Genomic DNA, 22432 nt, shown 5'->3' with positions numbered 1-22432 from the left:
GTGGATGGATGGATGGATGGGTGGATGGGTAGATGGATGGATGGGTAGATGGATGGGTGGGTAGATGTGTGGATGGATGGACGGGTGGATGGGTAGATGGATGGGTGGGTAGATGTGTGGATGGATGGACGGGTGGATGGGTAGATGGATGGATGGATAGGTAGATGGATGGATGGGTAGATGGATGGATGGATGGGTAGATGGATGGATGGATGGATGGATGGGTAGATGGATGGATGGATAGGTAGATGGATGGGTGGATGGGTAGATGGATGGATGGGTAGATGGATGGGTGGGTAGATGTGTGGATGGATGGACGGGTGGATGGGTAGATGGATGGATGGATAGGTAGATGGATGGATGGGTAGATGGATGGATGGATGGATGGATGGGTAGATGGATGGATGGATGGATGGATGGGTAGATGGATGGATGGATAGGTAGATGGATGGGTGGGTAGATGGATGGATGGGTGGATGGGTAGATAGATGGGTGGGTAGATGGGTGGATGGATGGTTAGATGGATGGATGGATGAATAGATGGATGGGTGGATGGATGGGTAGATGGCTGGATGGTAGATGGATGGATGGATGATTGGGTAGATGGATGGATAAATGGGTGGGTGGATGGATGCATGGATGGATGGGTGGATGGGTAGATGGATGGGTGGGTAGATGGATGGATGGGTAGATGTGTGGATGGATGGACGGGTGGATGGGTAGATGGATGGATGGATAGGTAGATGGATGGATGGGTAGATGGATGGGTAGATGGATGGATAAATGGGTGGGTGGATGGGTGGGTAGATGGGTGGATGGGTGGATGGATGGATGGATGGACGGGTGGATGGATGGATGGATAAATGGGTGGGTGGATGGATGGATGGATGGGTGGATGGGTAGATGGATGGATGGGTAGATGGATGGGTGGGTAGATGTGTGGATGGATGGACGGGTGGATGGGTAGATGGATGGGTGGGTAGATGTGTGGATGGATGGACGGGTGGATGGGTAGATGGATGGATGGATGGATAGGTAGATGGATGGATGGGTAGATGGATGGATGGATGGATGGGTAGATGGATGGATGGATGGATGGGTAGATGGATGGATGGATGGATAGGTAGATGGATGGGTGGATGGGTAGATGGATGGATGGGTAGATGGATGGGTGGGTAGATGTGTGGATGGATGGACGGGTGGATGGGTAGATGGATGGATGGATAGGTAGACGGATGGATGGGTAGATGGATGGATGGATGGATGGGTAGATGGATGGATGGATGGGTAGATGGATGGATGGATAGGTAGATGGATGGGTGGGTAGATGGGTGGATGGGTAGATGGATGGGTAGATGGGTGGGTAGATGGGTGGATGGATGGTTAGATGGATGGATGGATGGATGGATGAATAGATGGATGGGTGGATGGATGGGTAGATGGCTGGATGGTAGATGGATGGATGGATGATTGGGTAGATGGATGGATAAATGGGTGGGTGGATGGATGCATGGATGGATGGGTGGATGGGTAGATGGATGGGTGGGTAGATGGATGGATGGGTAGATGTGTGGATGGATGGACGGGTGGATGGGTAGATGGATGGATGGATAGGTAGATGGATGGATGGGTAGATGGATGGGTAGATGGATGGATAAATGGGTGGGTAGATGGATGGATGGATGGATGGGTGGATGGGTGGATGGATGGATGGACGGGTGGATGGATGGATGGGTAGATGGGTGGATGGATGGGTAGATGGATGGATGGATGAATAGATGGATGGGTGGATGGGTAGATGGATGGATGGGTAGATGGATGGATGGATGATTGGGTAGATGGATGGATAAATGGGTGGGTGGATGGATGGATGGAAAGATGGATGGGTGAGTAGATGGATGGGTGGGTAGATGGATGGATGGGTAGATGTGTTGATGGATGGACAGGTGGATGGGTAGGTGGATGGATGGATAGGTAGATGGATGGATGGGTAGATGGATGGATGGATGGATGGATGGATGGGTAGATGGGTGGATGGATGGGTAGATGGATGGATGAATAGATGGATGGGTAGATGGATGGGTAGATGGGTGGATGGATGGGTAGATGGATGGATGAATAGATGGATGGGTTGATGGATTGATAGGTTTATGGGTAGATGGATGGATGGGTAGATGGATGGATGGGTAGATGGATGGATGGGTAGATGGATGGGTAGATGGATGGATAAATGGGTGGGTGGATGGGTGGGTAAATGGATGGATGGGTGGATGGATGGATGGGTAGATGGATGGATGGATGGGTAGATGGATGGGTGGGTAGATGGATGGATGGATGGACGGGTGGATGGGTAGATGGATGGGTAGATGGGTGGATGGATGGGTAGATGGATGGATGGATGGATGGATGGATGGATGGGTAGATGGATGGGTAGATGGGTAGATGGATGGATGATTGGGTAGATGGATGGATAAATGGGTGGGTGGATGGATGGATGGATGGGTGGATGGGTAGATGGATGGATGGGTAGATGGATGGGTGGGTAGATGTGTGGATGGATGGACGGGTGGATGGGTAGATGGATGGGTGGGTAGATGTGTGGATGGATGGACGGGTGGATGGGTAGATGGATGGATGGATAGGTAGATGGATGGATGGGTAGATGGATGGATGGATGGATGGGTAGATGGATGGATGGATGGATGGATGGGTAGATGGATGGATGGATAGGTAGATGGATGGGTGGATGGGTAGATGGATGGATGGGTAGATGGATGGGTGGGTAGATGTGTGGATGGATGGACGGGTGGATGGGTAGATGGATGGATGGATAGGTAGATGGATGGATGGGTAGATGGATGGATGGGTAGATGGATGGATGGATGGATGGATGGATGGGTAGATGGATGGATGGATAGGTAGATGGATGGGTGGGTAGATGGATGGATGGGTGGATGGGTAGATGGATGGGTAGATGGGTGGATGGATGGTTAGATGGATGGATGGATGGATGGATGGATGAATAGATGGATGGGTGGATGGATGGGTAGATGGCTGGATGGTAGATGGATGGATGGATGATTGGGTAGATGGATGGATAAATGGGTGGGTGGATGGATGCATGGATGGATGGGTGGATGGGTAGATGGATGGGTGGGTAGATGGATGGATGGGTAGATGTGTGGATGGATGGATGGGTGGATGGGTAGATGGATGGATGGATAGGTAGATGGATGGATGGATGGGTGGATGGATGGATGGACGGGTGGATGGGTAGATGGATGGGTAGATGGGTGGATGGATGAATAGATGGATGGGTGGATGGATTGATAGGTAGATGGGTAGATGGATGGATGGGTAGATGGATGAATGGATGGGTAGATGGATGGGTAGATGGATGGATAAATGGGTGGGTGGATGGGTGGGTAGATGGATGGATGGGTGGATGGATGGATGGGTAGATGGATGGATGGATGGGTGGATGGGTAGATGGATGGGTAGATGGGTGGATGGATGGGTAGATGGATGGATGAATAGATGGATGGGTGAATAGATGGATGGATTGATAGGTAGATGGGTAGATGGATGGATGGGTAGATGGATGGATGGGTAGATGGATGGATGGATGGGTAGATGGATGGGTAGATGGATGGATAAATGGGTGGGTAGATGGATGGATGGGTGGATGGCTGGATGGATGGGTAGATGGATGGATGGGTAGATGGATGGGTGGATGGATGGATGGACGGGTGGATGGGTAGATGGGCGGATGGATGGGTAGATGGATGGATGGATGAATAGATGGATGGGTGGATGGGTAGATGGATGATGGGTAGATGGATGGATGATTGGGTAGATGGATGGATAAATGGGTGGATGAATGGATGGGTAGATGGATGGGTAGATGGATGGATAAATGGGTGGGTGGATGGGTGGGTAGATGGATGGATGGGTGGATGGATGGATGGGTAGATGGATGGATGGATGGGTGGATGGGTAGATGGATGGGTAGATGGGTGGATGGATGGGTAGATGGATGGATGAATAGATGGATGGGTGGATGGATGGATTGATAGGTAGATGGGTAGATGGATGGATGGGTAGATGGATGGATGGGTAGATGGATGGATGGATGGGTAGATGGATGGGTAGATGGATGGATAAATGGGTGGGTAGATGGATGGATGGGTGGATGGCTGGATGGATGGGTAGATGGATGGATGGATGGGTAGATGGATGGATGGGTAGATGGATGGGTGGATGGATGGATGGACGGGTGGATGGGTAGATGGGCGGATGGATGGGTAGATGGATGGATGGATGAATAGATGGATGGGTGGATGGGTAGATGGATGATGGGTAGATGGATGGATGATTGGGTAGATGGATGGATAAATGGGTGGGTGGATGGATGGATGGATGGATGGGTGGATGGGTAGATGGATGGATGGGTAGATGGATGGGTGGGTAGATGGATGGATGGGTAGATGTGTGGATGGATGGACGGGTGGATGGGTAGATGGATGGATGGATAGGTAGATGGATGGATGGGTAGATGGATGGATGGATGGGTAGATGGATGGATGGGTAGATGGATGGATGGATGGGTAGATGGGTAGATGGATGGATGAATAGATGGATGGGTAGATGGATGGATGATTGGGTAGATGGATGGATAAATGGATGGGTGGGTGGATGGATGGGTAGATGGATGGGTGGGTAGATGGATGGATGGGTAGATGGGTGGATGGATGGACGGGTGGATGGGTAGATGGATGGATGGATAGGTAGATGGATGGATGAGTAGATGGATGGGTAGATGGGTGGATGGATGGGTAGATGGATGGATGGATGGGTAGATGGATGGATGAATAGATGGATGGATGGGTGGATGGATGGATAGATGGATGGATGGATGGGTAGATGGATGGATGATTGGGTAGATGGATGGATAAATGGATGGGTGGGTGGATGGGTGGGTAGATGGATGGATGGGTAGATGGATGGATGGGTAGATGGATGGGTGGGTAGATGGATGGGTGGGTAGACGGATGGGTGGGTAGACAAATGGATGGGTAGATGGATGGGTGGGTAGATGGATGGGTAGATCGATGGGTGGGTAGATGGATGGATGGGCAGATGGATGGATGGGTAGATGGAGGGATGGATGGGTGGGTAGGTGGGTGGGTGGGTAGATGGATGGGTGGGTAGATGGATGGGTGGGTGGGTGGGTAGATGGATGGATGGGTAGATGGGTAGATGGATGGATGGATGGATGGACGTATGGGTAGATGGGTGGATGGATGGGTGGATGGGTGGATGGATGGGTGGGTGGATGGTAGATGGATGGGTAGATGGATGGATGGATAGATAGATGGATGGTAGATGGAAAAATACTCTATTTACAACTAATGTTTCATAATTGTATTATTTAGATAGTTATACTTCATAGTTTGTGTAGCATTTGGAAAAGGTACGTCTGTTGATTGTTTATTTTATTAAACATTAACACAGGAGATTTGTCAATTGTGTTTATGTAAGGTACAATCAACACGAGGTTATGTGTTCTATGGAATATTATGAACGACACGCGGTAGCGGAGTGGAACTAACCTTCCATGGAGCTGCATTATTTCCCTGAGAGCCACCAGTTGATTATCCCTTTTACACTAAGGCTTTCAAAGCAGCTCAAACAAAACATGTAAAAATTAACTATGTTCATTGAATTGCAAATATACCGTGCGTTATAAGAAAATAATGCTCTAGAATGCCCTTCAAGCCAGAAATTTGTATTCAACAATCCCTTACAAAAGAATATTGCAGTTTTTAAACTGCAGTAAAAGTGCAGTAACTGCAGTTGACTGTGGTATTTTGGACTCAATAATTGCAGAATAACTACAGTGAACTGCAGTTGAACTGCAGTTATACTGCACTGTAACTGCAGTTATGCTGCACTGTAACTGCAGTTACACTGCAAAATTACCATATTAAAATAAACTGTTATTTTGGACACAGCATACTGCAGTTATACTGCACTTTAACTGCAGATATACTGCACTATCACTGCAATTATACTGCACTCTAACTGCAGTTATACTGCACTGTAACTGCTGTTATACTGCACTCTAACTGCAGTTATACTGCACTGTAACTGCAATCTTTTTTTGTAAGGGATGTCATGGTATAAAGATTAATGGTAATTTGGTTGTCAATGGTTAACTAGCATTCCGGTGGGGTAGATTGGTTAGTCCAGATAAGTTGTACCTAAAGGGAAGATGGAAAGAATAAATCGGATGGAAAAGCCAGTCACCTGTTGTAGCGTAGGAGTGGTACTGAGAGAGAACACTATCAATCAGCCTGTTTCCACAGCTAATATCAGCATGTTTCCATTAGCCATGTTTAGCCAGGTATGACCATGTGTGTTGGTGACAGGAAGTGGAAAGTTCCTCAGGTGCTTTTCCATAGATCTGTCTGACTATCAGTGAGCGTAATGGGAGCTTATTCGGGATCACTCATTACACTGTCAAGACAGTTTTTCTTTCTCCACCTGGCAATGCAGCTAAATTAACACGATTTTCCCTAGCTATATAATATGGTGAGTTGTCAAAATTGTGTATGTGTCATATGTCCTCCTCCGTGTACTGTATTTGTAAGAGTACTGACTCAAAAGTTGTTAAAAAAAATTGTAGCAATTCTCTGTAACATTCATGGCACTGGTGTTCATCTCAAATAATTATTTCTCACACAACTTGTTGCTGGTGTGTTGGTGAAACAGAGGGTGTTGATGCTGTGCTTTTGTAATCTTGACGGCTAGACTAGAGCACCCTCTAGGGTTTCAATAGTGCTATTGTCTCCAGATCATACTGGGGCTGTCCGCTATGTGGAGATGACAAAGATGTTTCTGTGATGACTGACTGTGTTCCTATCAGTAGGGAGAAGATGGAGAAGAGGTATATGATGTCCCAGTTCCCTGTGTCCTGCAGTGGCATCGCCAGGGTTACTCCATCCAGCCACATAGGCCCAGTGGCACACGTCTACTCAAGTAGCAACACAGGTACAGTATGCAACTCAGCTGACCGGTTATAATTTCTATACAAGTAAACTTGACATTTGGAATAAAGGTTACACAAAGACATGATCGGTACTCTGTTGGCATGTAAACTACACATTTATTTACATAGGCAATCCCTCAACATGTACACTAGAGGATGGGCCCATTTTAATGGCTGAAATGGGATAAACGGAACAGAGTCAAATGTATGGTTTCCATATGTTGGATGTGTTTGATACTGTTCCATTTATTCCGTTCCAGCCATTACAATGAGCCGTCCTTCTATAGCTCCTCCCACCAGCCTCCTCTGACTTACATCTTCTCAGCGTGACCCTTACAACGTACTGCAGGTAGCCTACTACAGTTGAAGTCTGAAGTTTACATTCACCTTAGCCAAACACATTTAAACTCAGTTTTTCACAATTGCTGACATTTAATCCTAGTAAAAAATTCTCTGTCTTAGATCCGGTTAGGATCACCACTTTATTTTAAGAATGTGAAATGTCAGAATAATAGTAGAGAGAATGATTTATTTCAGCTTTTATTTCTTTCATCACATTCGTAGTGGGTCAGAAGTTTACATACACTCAATTAGTATCTGGTAGCATTGCCTTTAAATTGTTTAACTTAGGTCAAACGTTTCGGGTAGCCTTCCACAAGCTTCCCACAATAAGTTGGGTGAATTTTGGCCCATTCTTTCTGACAGATCAGGTGTAACTGAGTCAGGTTTGGAGGCCTCCTTGCTCGCACACGCTTTTTCAGTTCTGCCCACAAATGTTCTATGGGATTGAGGTCAGGGCTTTGTGATGGCCACTCCAATACCTTAACTTTGTTGTCCTTAAGCCATTTTGCCACAACTTTGGAAGTATGCTTGGGGTCATTGTCCATTTGGAAGACCCATTTGCGACCAAGCTTTAACTTCCTGACTGATGTCTTGAGATGTTGCTTCAATATATCCACATAATTTTCCTCCCTCATGATGCCATCTATTTTGTGAAGTGCACCAGTTCCTCCTGCAGCAAAGCACCCCCACAACATGATGCTGCCACCCCCGTGCTTCACGGTTGGGATGGTGTTCTTCGGCTTGCAAGCCTCCCTCTTTTTCCTCCAAACATAACGATGGTCATTATGGCCAAACAGTCCTATTTTTGTTTCATCAGACCAGAGGACATTTCTCCAAAAAGTACGATCTTAGTCCCCATGTGCAATTGCAAACCATAGTCTGGCTTTTTTATGCCGGTTTTGGAGCAGTGGCTTCTTCCTTGCTGAGCAGCCTTTCAGGTTATGTCAATATAGGACTTGTTTTACTGTGGATATAGATACTTTTGTACCTGTTTCCTCCAGCATCTTCACAAGATCCTTTGCCGTCATACCGCTCAGGAAGGAGACGCGATCTGTCTCCTAGAGATGAACGTACTTTGGTGGGAAAAGTGCAAATCAATCCCAGAAGAACAGCAAAGGACCAACCGTGAAGCACGGGGGTGGCAGCATCATGTTGTGGGGGTGCTTTGCTGCAGGAGGGACTGGTGCACTTCACAAAATAGATGGCATCATGATGCAGGATAATTATGTGGATATATTGAAGCAACATCTCAAGACATCAGTCAGGAAGTTAAAGCTTGGTCGCAAATGGGTCTTCCAAATGGACAATGACCCCAAGCATACATCCAAAGTTGTTGCAAAATGGCTGAAGGACAACAAAGTCAAGGTATTGGAGCGGCCTGACCTCAATCCTATAGAACATTTGTGGGCAGAACTGAAAAAGTGTGTGCGAGCAAGGAGGCCTACAAACCTGACTCAGTTACACCAGCTCTGACAGGAGGAATGGGCCAAAATTCACCCAACTTATTGTGGGAAGCTTGTGGAAGGCTACCCAAAACGTTTGACCCAAGTTAAAACAATTTAAAGACAATCCTACTAAATACTAATTGAGTGTATGTAAACTTCTGACCCATTGGAAATGTGATGAAAAAATAAAAGCTGAAATCATTCTCTCTACTATTATTCTGACATTTCACATTCTTAAAATAAAGTGGTGATCCTAACTGACCTAAGACAGGGAATTTTTACTTGGATTAAATGTCAGGAATTGTGAAAAACTGAGTTTAAATGTATTTGGCTAATGTGTATGTAAATTTCAACTGTACACTTTCAGCTTCATTGATTACAGTTTCTTTGTTTAGAGCTGTGTGTGGAGGTAGAGACGGGCGTGCACCCTCTCACCCGGGACAGCAGCTCCTCTTCAGGGTATTCCAGCGCCCCCTCCAGCCCCATGACCCCTCACTCTCTGTCTTTGTCCCGGGAAGGGGCCTTCGACAGGGCCAAGGAGCCACACAGACGTGAGTCTATCTCCCTTAGCAGTTATTATGCTAACTGAAATGGTCTTCAATAAGTTGGTATATCACTGATAACATTTTGTTCTGTGTCATCCTGTCCCTATCCAGGTATGGAGTCAGGACTAGAACTAGGAGAGAAGGACAGGACTTACGTTCTCCTAAACCCCACCGCTACAACAGGGCCTAGTCGGCCCACTGCTCAGGTTCTGCCTGTGCAGAATGATCCTACTCCCTGCCCCTCCCACATGAGTCTCCCTCCTCCCTCCCTAAACCTACATTCACCAGGACGCATCCTGGGTCCCCCCTGTAAGCCCCGGCTACCTCCCTTCTGCCCTGATGAGCGTGCCAAGCCCCTGGGTTCAGGTGTGGCTGTTGGGGTGCGACTGGAGAGAGTGTTCCCTGGCCTGGGTGTGGACAGTATGGGGTCCCCTCCCCTTCGCCAGGACTCTGCTGGGCCCCGGGGGCCCTCTGGGGTCACTGTGCTGCGCCCCCCTCCAGTCTTGATGGTGGACACCAGCTCTGCCCTCACCACAACCTCCAACACCCTGCACCACGTCTCACACCCCCCTCTACACCTGCAGGTGTCCCCCTCTCTACGGCATACTGGACACTACCCCTACTCTTCTGCCTCCTCCTCCTCTTCCTCCTCATCTCCTGCCTCCAAGTTAGCTTTTCCGTCTGTGGGTGGCGTTCACATGGGAACCGCGAGCAGTGTTCCCATGGCAGCGGTGCCAGGCAACACCTACTGTGTGAACAGTAGCGCCGCTGTCCAACCCAGCTCCAGTCCCACCTCCACGGAGACCAGCAGCTACGCTGTCACTTCTGGCTCCACCCCTAACGCCTCTGTCTGCGTCTGCAGCTCTTGTGGCTGCAGTGGGAACTGTGGCTCCTACGGGGCCCTCCCGGCCAGCTACGCAGGGTACTTCCACCACGCCTTCTCAGGGACGTCAGTGTTCCCCCTGGGGCCCCTGCTTCACCTCAGTCCCCTGCTGGCTGGGAGCAGCACTGCCACCCCCTTCCCCTACCCCCTGGTGGCACCGCCCCTCTACAACAGCAGCATGTCTCACAGCCATGACACCCAGGGGCAGCAGGGGCTTATCCTGCCCCCCATGCAGGGCTTCCTGGGGGCCGGTGCCAACGTGCACAAGCCTCATGGGGGGGTGGGGAACGGAGGGCATAGGAAGCCAGGGAGCCTGTCCTGCTACAACTGTGGGGTCACCGGCCATCGGGCACAGGAATGCAAGCAGCCACCCATGGACGCTGCTCAGCAAGGTATAAAGCAGAAACCTTACAGCTACTAAAATAGATATTGTAATTCCGTGATTAAAAATATATACGTTTAATATCTGCAGAAACCTCTTGGGAACTTGATATATTTCGCACCATTGTTATTTTGTTTTGCAGGCACGTTCCGGCTGAAGTATGCTCCCAAATCAGACAGCCAGGACTCTGGGGACTAAGAACAAGGAACTCCTGTGACCCCTGTGCACATCAGCACCTTATGCTCCTCCTGGTGGAGGAGTCCCTTTCATTTAAGTAACTCTTTGACTCTTTGAACACACTTTGATGATTGGTGAATGAATGGTGGCCTGAGGCCACTTAACTCGACTGATGAAGGTCAAAGCATGGAGTCGGTTTGGAAGGAGCTATTTACCCCAGTCCATCTGTAACATATGATTTTGATCATACCAAATACAAGAGATGGTCAGGTCTAAACCCTGAGGCCGAGCGTATACAGTATTTTCGAATGGGAAATGATTTAGCTGTACAAAACCCACAGTTGAAAATATGATGCAATACTCCTCACACTACTTGGTACACACCTCAGCCTCACTCAGTCAATCGGTCAAACTCCACAGACTTACACCTTTCATAACAACACATGCGGTATGCAGAGATGTCCTTTTAAGTCGCTCTGGAGATGACAGTTGGATGTATCTGAGAGGATGCTGAAGTGTGAATGTAAAGACTTACAGTATAATATGACTGCCAAATAATGCACATTGACTGACTACCAAATCCTTCTCCTCTGGGACAGAGCAGGTCTGTGAGAAACACAGAGGAAGAGAAACGAGTGCTTTATTCTACACATCATTCGCTGTGGGTACTTTGCCCTATACAGTGCAGGTATTAATGGTGAAAGAAATGGTGCGAGCATTCTTAGTTTAGATTTTAAGATGTGCCATTGATATTTGTGTTGTTTAATCGTTTAGAAGTTGGAGCAGTCTAATTTTATAATCATTGTCGAAATGTGTGTAGGTTTTAGTTGTATGTATAAGCTTATGTATGTTTGATTTTATAACACTTGTATTTGATGTGATGAGGTGGTGCTATGTAAGAGGATCCTTTTTGAAAAAGATTTGATATTGAATGTCAGTGAATGTGTCCTTGAGTTGCCACAATGGTGTGGCATGTGAAAGCACTTTTATGAGACCGGCTGGTCCCAGTCCATTGGATGTGAGTGTGACATGAGGACCGTAGTCCTCAAGGATGGACAAGTTATTCTCGTTTTGTTGTGTTGCACTGGAATGTTCCTAGCCAGGTCTGGAGGACACAATTCAGTCATAAGGGACATTTCGTTGAAAATGATGTTTATGTACCAATAAACACTTGCACCGATTGCTTCAAATTGGTCATTAAAGGGCAACTGCACTTCCTACTTTGGCGTCATTTTAGATTTGACTCATTAAGAAATGCTAGAGGCCATGACTGAATTCAAACTGAGTTGGTTTTGGGGTGTGGTTTGATGTGGATGTCTTTTGTGTGTGTTCGCAGGTGGGAAGAGTTAGCCAAATTATTTCGCCAATTTGCTTCAGCCAGCTTCTCCGCGACCTCTGCAAAGTTGATTTGACTTTAGATAGCCTATCTTCTGGGCTAGTTAGGGACCGTCAATAAATGACACAATATAAATTAGACAATATTTTCATGTTGCAGAACTTTTCGTTTTCATTAAATGCTTTCAATATTTGCATATGAATTTCTACAATTTATAGTTGGTTTGATGTTTTAAGTCATTGAAATGTGGAGCTATTGGAATTGTTACATATTGTCCCTTGTATATTGTGTAATTTACAGATGGTCCATAACTAGCCCCATAGGGATATCCAAAGTCAACCCAAATTTACCACAGGTATTACAATTGTGTTGCGTACAGCTCCACTCTGAATTGATGATTACTTGTGTGCTGTCAGCTGTGGGCACATGGGCAGGATTGAAACAAACCCAACCTTAATTTACATTGTGATGCAGTCACGACCACAACACTTACAAAACTCTGTTTTAGACAAGACTGACTTTATGACCAAAATTATCCTATTTACACTTAGTCAATTTTGACAGTATAATAAATGTTTCTGACTCATTTTGATACCACATAGGCTGTTTTCTAAATGAGAAGTTGTTTGTTAGGGGCTGTTGCTCTTTAAGACTGACAAAATCAGGATCCTTTGGTTGAAACAGGAAACAGATTTACAGTAGTTCTATTCTGCTGGATGTGATCTGGTCTGAGGACCGAATATCAAGGAATTGTAGGGCACAATCAAGGATTGTATCTGACTATCTGTAGAGTATTGCATGCTAGGGAATGTTGTATTTTGTATAAAAAAAGTGTCAAAGCTTTGTGGTCAAACCTTTTTACCACATCTGTACTGTCTAGTTCTCATGGGAGTAATAGAGCTTACAGTGAGCACATTACTGTAACAGTACGCCACATACAGAACTAGCACGCACCACGGTCACAGAGTAGACATGATTATTTCTCTGGTGGTGCATTTGTTTTTACATTGTGCCTAATGAATACACCCCGTTTCATGCTGCAAACATTGTGTGTAAACCAACAGTTTTCATTATATCATTCAAATGAAAGATACGATTGACCATTGGAAATCATGTTTGTGCACTAAGCTGTTTATCCTGGATGCCTTAGCAACCCTGTATGGTACAACCATTTACTAAAGAAAATGTATGGCCATAATAAAATGACACCATATTTTTGATTCTGGAACTGGTTCACCTTACTTGGTTCCAATGAGGTTGTTGTCAAACATACATGACACCCCCCTGTCCAAAAGACAAATCTAATTAGCTGGTATTATTACCATGTAACATAGCTATCTTCTTAGTCAATAGCTATGCATGTTGCTTGATCTCAAGTAAACATTTTGTGCATTTAAAAGGAGTTTTAAAACATTTGGTATTATTTTGAAGCCGATTTGAGCTTGAAGGGCATATCACTTGTTCATTTTTATGTACAATTTTTGTATTGTATGGTGTAGTGTGTTAAGAATTGTTTGTTTTATATACTGCATCAAAAACATTGTAAAAGACATTAAAATGTTTTCGGTTTCCATCCTTTCACGGCAACATGTATGTTTCTCACTGATCAGTATTTGATCTAATTCAAACGTCAGGATAGGAGTTCTAGATGGGGAATACCTTTACATAGTCTGTTTGTTTTATTCAGAAAATACCAACAAATACAATAAAAGGCTGTGTAATATTGCTGTGAATATGAAGAATGAGAGCAGCAAACAGCGGCACATGCAGAGGAACGTTGGGCTGATAAAACTGCATCATTCCTCTGTTATTAAACCCTCAAACTGATCATAGAATCATTCGTATTCATTACACACACACGTATAGCATATGGACATTTGTACAAGGAAGTAACATCACATTAAATAAAAACAGAAGAAAGATTATCTGCCAAAAATTCGGAGATAAAAAGGCATCTAACATTTAAACAGTTCCAACAGTTGAGAGGACAGCGAGAAGGAAAAGCACAACAGTCAGCACACATTATAAAAGGCGTAAATAACCCTCTATTAAACAAATTGAATATTCTAAAAGCGTGATGCCACCCTGGGATGAGTACTGTTCAGAGCCCTAGGGCAGGTCTAGGAGGGGGACGGATGGACAGTTGGTTGGTGGACAGACCCGGCCGTGATGCCCGCCCAGTCCAAAACAGCCACCAACCCCACACCCTACTTCTGACATCAGCATTATCCCACATCAGTGACCCTTTCACACGCGTGCAATTCGATCATCATGCTGTACATGGAGGCAAATTTCTTATTACAATCATCATAGCAGGTTTTCGGTAGCATTTTTTTCCTTTTTAACCAGGAGTCCCTAACATCTCTTCTACGTGGAGACGTTTACAACAAAGCGCGGGGGGGAAAAATATATATAAAAAAAAAAAAAGGATCTTCATTTTTATTGACTTTTTGAAAGGAGCCAAGTAAAATAAACTCTGAACCCACAAACCTTATCAAGTAGGTCAACAGAGCAACACAGGGGAGGGGAACTGCTAAACTGAACGCACATTAACATGTTAGCCTTAAATACTTGTGTAAATACAATGAAGCCTATAGTTGGCCTAGAATATTCAACCAAGTTGCTAAAGGAAAGACTAAAAAGAGGAAAAAGAACCACTCATTTTGTCACAGCGGTTGAGACTATTGGCCTGAGTCACCAATTATAGGAGACTTAACACATGATGAAACATGTTCTTGTGGAAGTAGTATGTCCCATGTCTGTCAAACTGGATTCAACGCTTTAACTAAACTGTTAGAAAATTTCTCAACAGCTGTTGTGATTGAAGCTTCATCCAAAATACTGAGCTCATTCAAGTTTAGCAAACACAACAAGTGGAAAATAAAATATGGAGATTTCTGTATAACTGAACTCAACCATGTTGAACTCAAGCAGGGATTTAAGCTGTAAATTGTTTGAGTCGAACTCTACCTGAACTGGCAATCATCTCTGCTATACTAATCCATTCTATACACCAAACAACCCAAAGATAACTATTGAATCTCTTTTCCTAAACACATGGCTGGATGAACGGGGAGAGGTTTTGAGTAATGGATGAACGGGGAGAGGTTTTGAGTAATGGATGAACGGGGAGAGGTTTTGAGTAATGGATGAACGGGGAGAGGTTTTGAGTAATGGATGAACGGGGAGAGGTTTTGAGTAATGGGTAGTACGAGTATGAGAAGGTGCAGGACATTACTTTTAATATCTATAAGGGGCCCTTAAGGGCATGGGAGAAGAGGTCTGTCTGGTTCCTATTGTCTTGGCTAAGGTTGTAAGCAAGGGTTCGGTCTGTATTTAGGAACGAAGGATCAGGGAGGGAGAAAGTGGTATCATTGTCCGAGCTATGGTGTGGTGGTGGGAGACTGTTACTGGGGGGTCACGGTTCCGAAGGTCTCCTGCGAGGCGTACACCATGTAGAGGAAGCCATCATCGTCCTTCTCGCGATCGTACACCTCAGCGATGGCTGCCGACACTGAGACCATGCTATGGCCATTCACCAGCAGGAAGAAGGCCTGGTTGGAGTTCAGCTGGAGGCGCCTCCTAGTGGGGCAAACATACAGACAGAGAGTTTAGCACATCTTATCCTCACATACACAGATAGACAAGAGAGTAGATAGTATATTAGATCCTCACATTTATTTTTAATGATTTGTAAGATCAACTAAGTGAATTTGCTTTAGTGATTAAATGGCTGATAAAGTGATGTCAGTAAATACAGAGAAGAGAGGATGATGTAACATCCTGTACCTGATGATTTTGATCAGCTCACTCATATTGACATGGTCAGGAACCAGGAACTTGGTTTTATCCAGGATGGGCAGCTGCTTCTCTCCCTTGTATCTCTCGATGATGACCTGAAAGGAAGCAGAGGAAACGCCTTATTATAGAGCACCCTGTTCCCATGCTACACCATGCTTGGAGGAGTCACATTACAAAGACACAGCTAGTGTTAGTCAGAGGGGGAGGGGATAATACCAAGACACAGCTAGTGTTAGTCAGAGGGGGAGGGGCATTACTCAGCACTTTGTGACCCTGGAGAGACAAAGGAAAGGCTCAGGAAGCGGTCATGTAGTGTAACTGAGGCTTTGTTAGGCTCTCAGTGTCTGTGTGTCTGTGTGTGTGTGTGTGTGTGTGCGCACATCTGGGTGGAGGAGGGGAGCGAGGCAACAGTTGGAACGTTAGAGCGATATTCAATCTGCTATGTGGTCTGCTTGGGTCCTGATACATGGCTAACACAGAGATGGTTCCACACCCTTCTACCTATTCCTCATGAGAATAACCACTAGGGAGGATACCCTCGGTGTGTTGAGGGAAGCAAGGGTGGGTCTGTATTGAGGAATATTTTCTGTTCATGTATACATTAGGATTGTTGTGGCAATAGATGTAATACTAACTGGGATCTTGTTGGGGTGCTGTTCTCGAATCAGTCTCACATCATCTACTCTCTGCTCTGTGGACACAAGGAAGAAAGAACAGGTGAGATGACAAATCAATGGGAAAATATATGGTAGCCTGTTATCTTAAACCTCCTATGTTTACACAATACAATCTGTGCAGCAAACCACCAGGTGCTGAATAAACTCAGACCCTAAACGAAACAGCAAGTGAACATTATCGGCACTAATCCAGCCCACCTGAACTTTGCACCCCCATGACCATTTGCAACAAGGCCAAAACGACTGTTTCCATGGCACCAGATAAGGCCTTGGGCCCCTTTGTTACCACTCAAACCCTGGTCTGGGTTAGTTCTGACGGGCTGACAGAAAAAACAACAATAACACAAATGCCTGGAAGGATGAACTGCCTGATCCCAATTACTCCAGTAAAAATGTTCTTATTGTGGCCTTTCTATACAGAAATACACTAGAGAAACAGGTGCTTACAGGACTCATAGCTCACTTTTCTCTTATGTAAATCCCCCCAAACTTGCAATTTAACCGGTTAAAAGCCTGAGCAGTTAGAGAAACAAGGAAGCTCTGGCTACCAGTCAGTGTACCAATATGTTGCTCAACACTTGGAAAGAAATATAACAGAAGGGAAATGAAAAGCTTGTTAACACCATCTCTATTTTCACAAACCCTGTTAAAAAAAGTTATTGTGAAAGTGGACACATTTCACATCTGTAGCCTCAGCGCATAGATCAAGCCTACTCATGACTTCATAGCCACATATTTTGATATAGCTGGTTAAATTTACACATGTTAGATTTCACTTTCCAACCCATAGATTTCACTTATGTATAACTACCATAATATAATAACCAATGCAATAACTACATTTCCTGTTGTAACTACTGCAGTGTAAACTAGTAGCATGTTACAGCAACATTGTACCTGGTAAGATGTTTATGTTCTTTGAGTTTGGGACACTGCACGTGTTCAGTCAGTGCTCTCAATCTCACGTGGTGATATTGCGCAATTTTTTGGGGAAACGTTGAAGACTGACGTTTGGTCTGAAATGTTTTGAAGAAATTTGCCATGACATCAGATACTTTACTGTGACGACAAAAATTGGGCAACTTCAAATTCAAAGAGCTATGAAACCTTCGCCGCCAATGCAGACTCATCCAGGAAATGGTAACTAACCGATATTTTGGCTACATGGCTTTTATCGCCAAAGAGCTAACTGTCGCGAAGTATACAAGTAAACAAGGCGCCTTATCTCAGAAAAAATGTATCGGACATAAAAGCCTATTTGCGGAAAGCGAAGTTAACCGTCCAAATATGAATTGTCGTGTTATCTAGGTCTAGGCCTACATGATAAAGTCACAGAGGTTAAAGACATTTGTTTTTGTCCCTTTCCCCTGGGCCTTCCTTTCACCTACGCAATACGTCCCATCCCCCAATCATGCAGCGCACTTTCCTGCTTTTCGACAAGAGTAATATCGGCTACTTGTTTTTTATTTTTTTAACATCTCGTCACAAACAAGCTGAGCACACGATAATATATTTAACGTTTCGCTGCCACACGCTTACATTTTACAGAGACATACATTATATGCTACAGCATACAAACTAAACACAACAACACCATATTTGCAATCCGTCTGTTCGGGTTGCATAACATGAGCCAGATCCAATAGCCTATACAGCTACCACCTTTAATTGTCACGAATTTGTCGCTGTGAAAAGCCAAGTGGAGGCCTATATTTTATAATAGATAAAATAAAGTATCTCCCATTTGTACTTAGACTGTTTATTGCCTTTGGCTTCTGATCGAAGTTGAGCTGCTTAACTATTCAGGCACTAGGCCTACTAGGGGAAATTGGGAAACCATCTGTTCTCCAAATAAAGGCTGATACTGAAATAAGAAGCCACTACATTTGATAATAATCGAAATAATCTATACAATTAGACACCTTCAATGTTAAAACTTGCTGTACTAATAGGCTACATACCAAATGTCCTCCTTTGTTTGAACGTCTTCTCTGAAGGCATATTTCACGCAGGTCAAACCGTTTTGTAAACGAGGCAAAAGATCCCTGTATGAATTGAAAATATATTTAAATGTGGGTGCTATAGATTTTTGGGCGATCAAAGCCCCGTTTTTTTTGTAACGATAAGAAGTTATTTGAGTCCTTTGATGTTGTGCTATTCCTTCTTTGCTGATTGCTGCGGAGTCTATAGCGAAACAAACCAGTCAGCTGATATTGGACGTCACTGAGAGAGACCAATACCCACGCTCCGTATTTGCCGCTGGCTGCCCCACCACCACCACAGAAAGCACTGATCTATCCACCGAGCTCACCATTCATTCTGTGGTGGTGGGCCAGCCAGCGGAGGCACATATTTCCCTCAGATTACACAAACCCACAAAGAATTTGAAAACAAATCCAATTTTGATAAACTCCCATATCTACTGGGTGAAATGCCACAGTATGCAATCAAAGCAGCAAGCTGTGTGACCTGTTGCTACAAGAAAAGGGCAACCAGTGAAGAACAAACACCATTGGAAATACAAACTATATTTATTTTCCCCTTTGTAATTATTTTCACATCATTACAACACTTTATATAGACATCATATGACATTTGAAATGTCTTTATTATTTTGGAACTTTGTAAGTGTAATGTTTACTGTAGATTTTTTATTGTTTATTTCACTTTTGTTTATTTATTTCACTTGCTTTGGCAATGTAAACATATGTTTATATGTTGTGTGAGATTTAAACTACAGGTTGCATACAGAACAACCCTACCAGCCCTTGTACACCTTAAGTGCTGGAACTGGATAGATATAAACAATATGGCAAAAACTTCTTAGAGGCCCTAGGAGGTAGGGTTTATTTCTGGACATGGACTATATTCAGATACTCCACCATTCTCCCTGAAGTATGAATTTGCTCAGAGACCCCTGCCATTTTCTTACAGCAGTCAATTCCTTTAAATCCAGCAGGGGGAGTGAATGAGCTGGATACAGCAGGTTTAATAGTAGAGTAGAGGAACAATACCACTGCCTGAACGGTATTAGTGGCAATAAGGTCTATGCTGTCAGAAAATACAGAAATAAAACAGATAACAAAGATCCCTTTTTACAGTCCGCAATCTCAAACCCTTCTTCCTGTGCAGTTTACAATTGTTCTTGCAGAGCCCCAGCTTTCTAGCAAAAAAATGATATGCATGTTTTGCATGCTATTTTGGCATTAATACGTAGGGGTTGGTAATATACTCTAGTTGTGTGATTGGCTCAGTGTTCTGTCACTCATGGGGACACTACGTCACCGCCAAATCTAAGGGTAGAGCTAGCTGCCATAGAGTTACATTAGAAGTGCCCATCCAAGAAGGCTCAAGGTCATTGGCCACAGATAAAATGATGTCAAATCACGTTAAATCTACAGCAGCATTGATTGGACTGATCATGTCAACATCATACTTTCAAAATCGTAGCTAGCAAGCAACAGTCATGATCATGAATCAAGTCGACAATCTACTGGCTAATCCTGTTTAATCCTTGTCATATGAAGAGAAATAATGAAGAGAAATTATAGATAAAATGTATCGGTGCTCATTGGCCATAAATATTACACAAGTTGGAAATCACAAATTCGACAATGAGTGGTTTGGATGGAGTCAGTGGCTAACAGCAAGCATTGCAAAGCAATCACTAGCCTGCTATTCAGCTATTGTGTGGTCCCAAGTCTAGGTCTCTTTTCCAAGCTTAAAAGGATAAACATTCAACATTGGCCATGGTGGTGGCATGACTTCTGTCGTGCTCAAAACACCTGGAAACTGGGACTGAGCTATCAGCCTAGTTCAGTGCATTCTGTGGTGGTGGGCCAGCCACTGGGAAATCCGATTTTCAGTGAGTTCAAGACAGACCTGGGTTTAAATGCATGTGTCACGTCAGTATGAATGATTCGGGAGACAGGAGCAGGAATGCGTAATATATTTAAAAAATATATATATACCCAAATTACGGCGTGCAGTGTAAAGGCACGGGGACGAGTACCAAACAAACACTATACAAAACACAGGGTTGAAACCCAAAACAAAAGAGCGAGGAGTACCTCCAATAAATAACACAAGCGCACAATGATTAACACACAGGACGAGACCTGTAATCATCTGCACAATCCACAATGGCACGAAAGCCAAAACACACAGCACAGGTACTCACACGACCCAACAGACATTGTAACAATAAGCGACAGGACACTGGTAAACCAAGGGCACACTTATACAATTACTAATCACTGGGAATAGGGGCCAGGTGTGCGTAATGAAAGTTCCGGAGGGATCCGTGACAGCATGGGACTGGAATATTTAAATATTTGTATTTTAAGAAGAAGAAAACCCACTGTGTTTTGAGTACATGCCAATTCTTTTCAAGTGTATTTCCAAAATACATTTTCAAATATTCAACTAGGTGTATTGTCATAGAAAAAATATCCAAACTTTGAAATAAGTGTGAAAGTAATTTCAAAATACCTTTAATAGTATTTTAACCCAGATCTGGTGTGGTGTATTACTCTGAAACAAGGGTCCTGTGTGACTCAGTTGGTAGAGCATGTCGCTTGTAATGCTAGGGTTGTGGGTTTGATTCCCATGGGGGACCAGTATGAAAATGTATATAAGTTGCTCTGGATAAGAGCGTCTGCTTAATGACTGAAATGAAGGGGTGTCTTCATTGAACAATATTTTCATGATGAGTAACTATGACCATACCGTTACCATGTTATTAGCCTCCTGCTTTATTCTGTGCTACAGATAATGTCATAAACATTCAGGACTTCTTGTATATGCGTGTCTTACAAATTGCACTGTGCACACATTTCATGGGGGTTCTATTGATAGTAGCACTGGAAGGTACACTACATGACCAAAAGTATGTGGACACCTGCTCGTCAACACATCTCATTCCAAAATCCTGGGCATTAATATGGAGTTGGTCCTCCACCAAACTTTACAGTTGGCACTATGCATTGGGGCAGGTGGACATCTCCTGGCATCCACCAAATCCAGATTTGTCCGTCAGACTGCCAGATGGTGAAGCGTGATTCATCACTCCAGAGAACGTGTTTCCTCTACTCCAGAGTTCAATGGCAGCGAGATTTACACCACTCCAGTCGAAGCTTGGCATTGCGCATGGTGATATTAGGCTTGTGTATGGCTGCTCGACCATGGAACCCAAACCCATTTCATGAAGCTCATGACAGTTATCGTGCTGACGTTGCTTCCAGAGGCAGTTTGGAACTCGGTAGTGAGTGTTGCAACCGAGGACAGACGATTTTTACATGCTACGCGCTTCAGCGCTTGGCTGTCCCGTGCTGTGAGCTTGTGTGGCCTACCACTTCGCGGCTGAGACGTTGTTGCTCCTAGATGTTTCCACTTTACAATAACAGCACTTACAGTTTACCGGGGCAGCTCTAGCAGGGCAGGAATTTGACGAACTGACTTGTTGGGAAGGTGGCATCCTATGACAGCGCCACGTTGAAAGTCATTGATCTCTTCAGTAAGGCCATTCTACTGCCAATGTTTGTCTGTGGAGATTGCATGGCTGTGTGCTCGGTTTAATACACCTGTCAGCAACGGGTGTGGCTGAAATAGCCAAATCCACTAATTTGAGGAGGTGTCCACATACATTTGTATATATAGTGTATTTGAAAATGGGAACCAAGTTGATAGTGCAGCTTCTGTTCTTGAGCCGCAGGTGGCGCTCTGTGATCAGCTCTGACTGCCACTCATCCTGCAGATTGAGATGTTTTGTGGAGCCAGTTGACAGTTTTATGA

The 22432-nt window shown here is 44.6% G+C and overlaps 2 protein-coding genes across 2 annotated transcripts in view; one reads left to right on the top strand and one right to left on the bottom strand.

Annotated features, from left to right (window-relative positions):
- Window positions 1–13732, top strand: part of LOC106560938 (zinc finger CCHC domain-containing protein 14) — a 39168-nt gene extending 25436 nt beyond the window's left edge. Inside the window, exons 10-13 of the mRNA XM_045688724.1 lie at window positions 6932–7053; window positions 9234–9389; window positions 9495–10658; window positions 10791–13732. Of these exons, the coding sequence (XP_045544680.1) occupies window positions 6932–7053; window positions 9234–9389; window positions 9495–10658; window positions 10791–10846 (1498 nt within the window). The 3' untranslated portion in view covers window positions 10847–13732. The remainder of the gene's footprint in view (window positions 1–6931; window positions 7054–9233; window positions 9390–9494; window positions 10659–10790) is intronic.
- A 93-nt stretch (window positions 13733–13825) lies between these two features.
- Window positions 13826–18809, bottom strand: map1lc3b (microtubule-associated protein 1 light chain 3 beta). The gene is given in 4 exon segments (NM_001252356.1): window positions 13826–15743; window positions 15951–16057; window positions 16598–16653; window positions 18601–18809. Coding segments are annotated over 4 exon segments (378 nt in total). The 5' UTR covers window positions 18641–18809; the 3' UTR covers window positions 13826–15568.
- Between the last annotated feature and the right edge of the window lie 3623 nt (window positions 18810–22432).

Source organism: Salmo salar, chromosome ssa10 (assembly GCF_905237065.1).
Source record: "Salmo salar chromosome ssa10, Ssal_v3.1, whole genome shotgun sequence".
Classification (NCBI taxonomy): domain Eukaryota; kingdom Metazoa; phylum Chordata; class Actinopteri; order Salmoniformes; family Salmonidae; genus Salmo; species Salmo salar.
The sequence above is the reverse complement of the archived record's forward strand: the minus strand, read 5'-3'. Positions and strand labels throughout refer to the sequence as shown.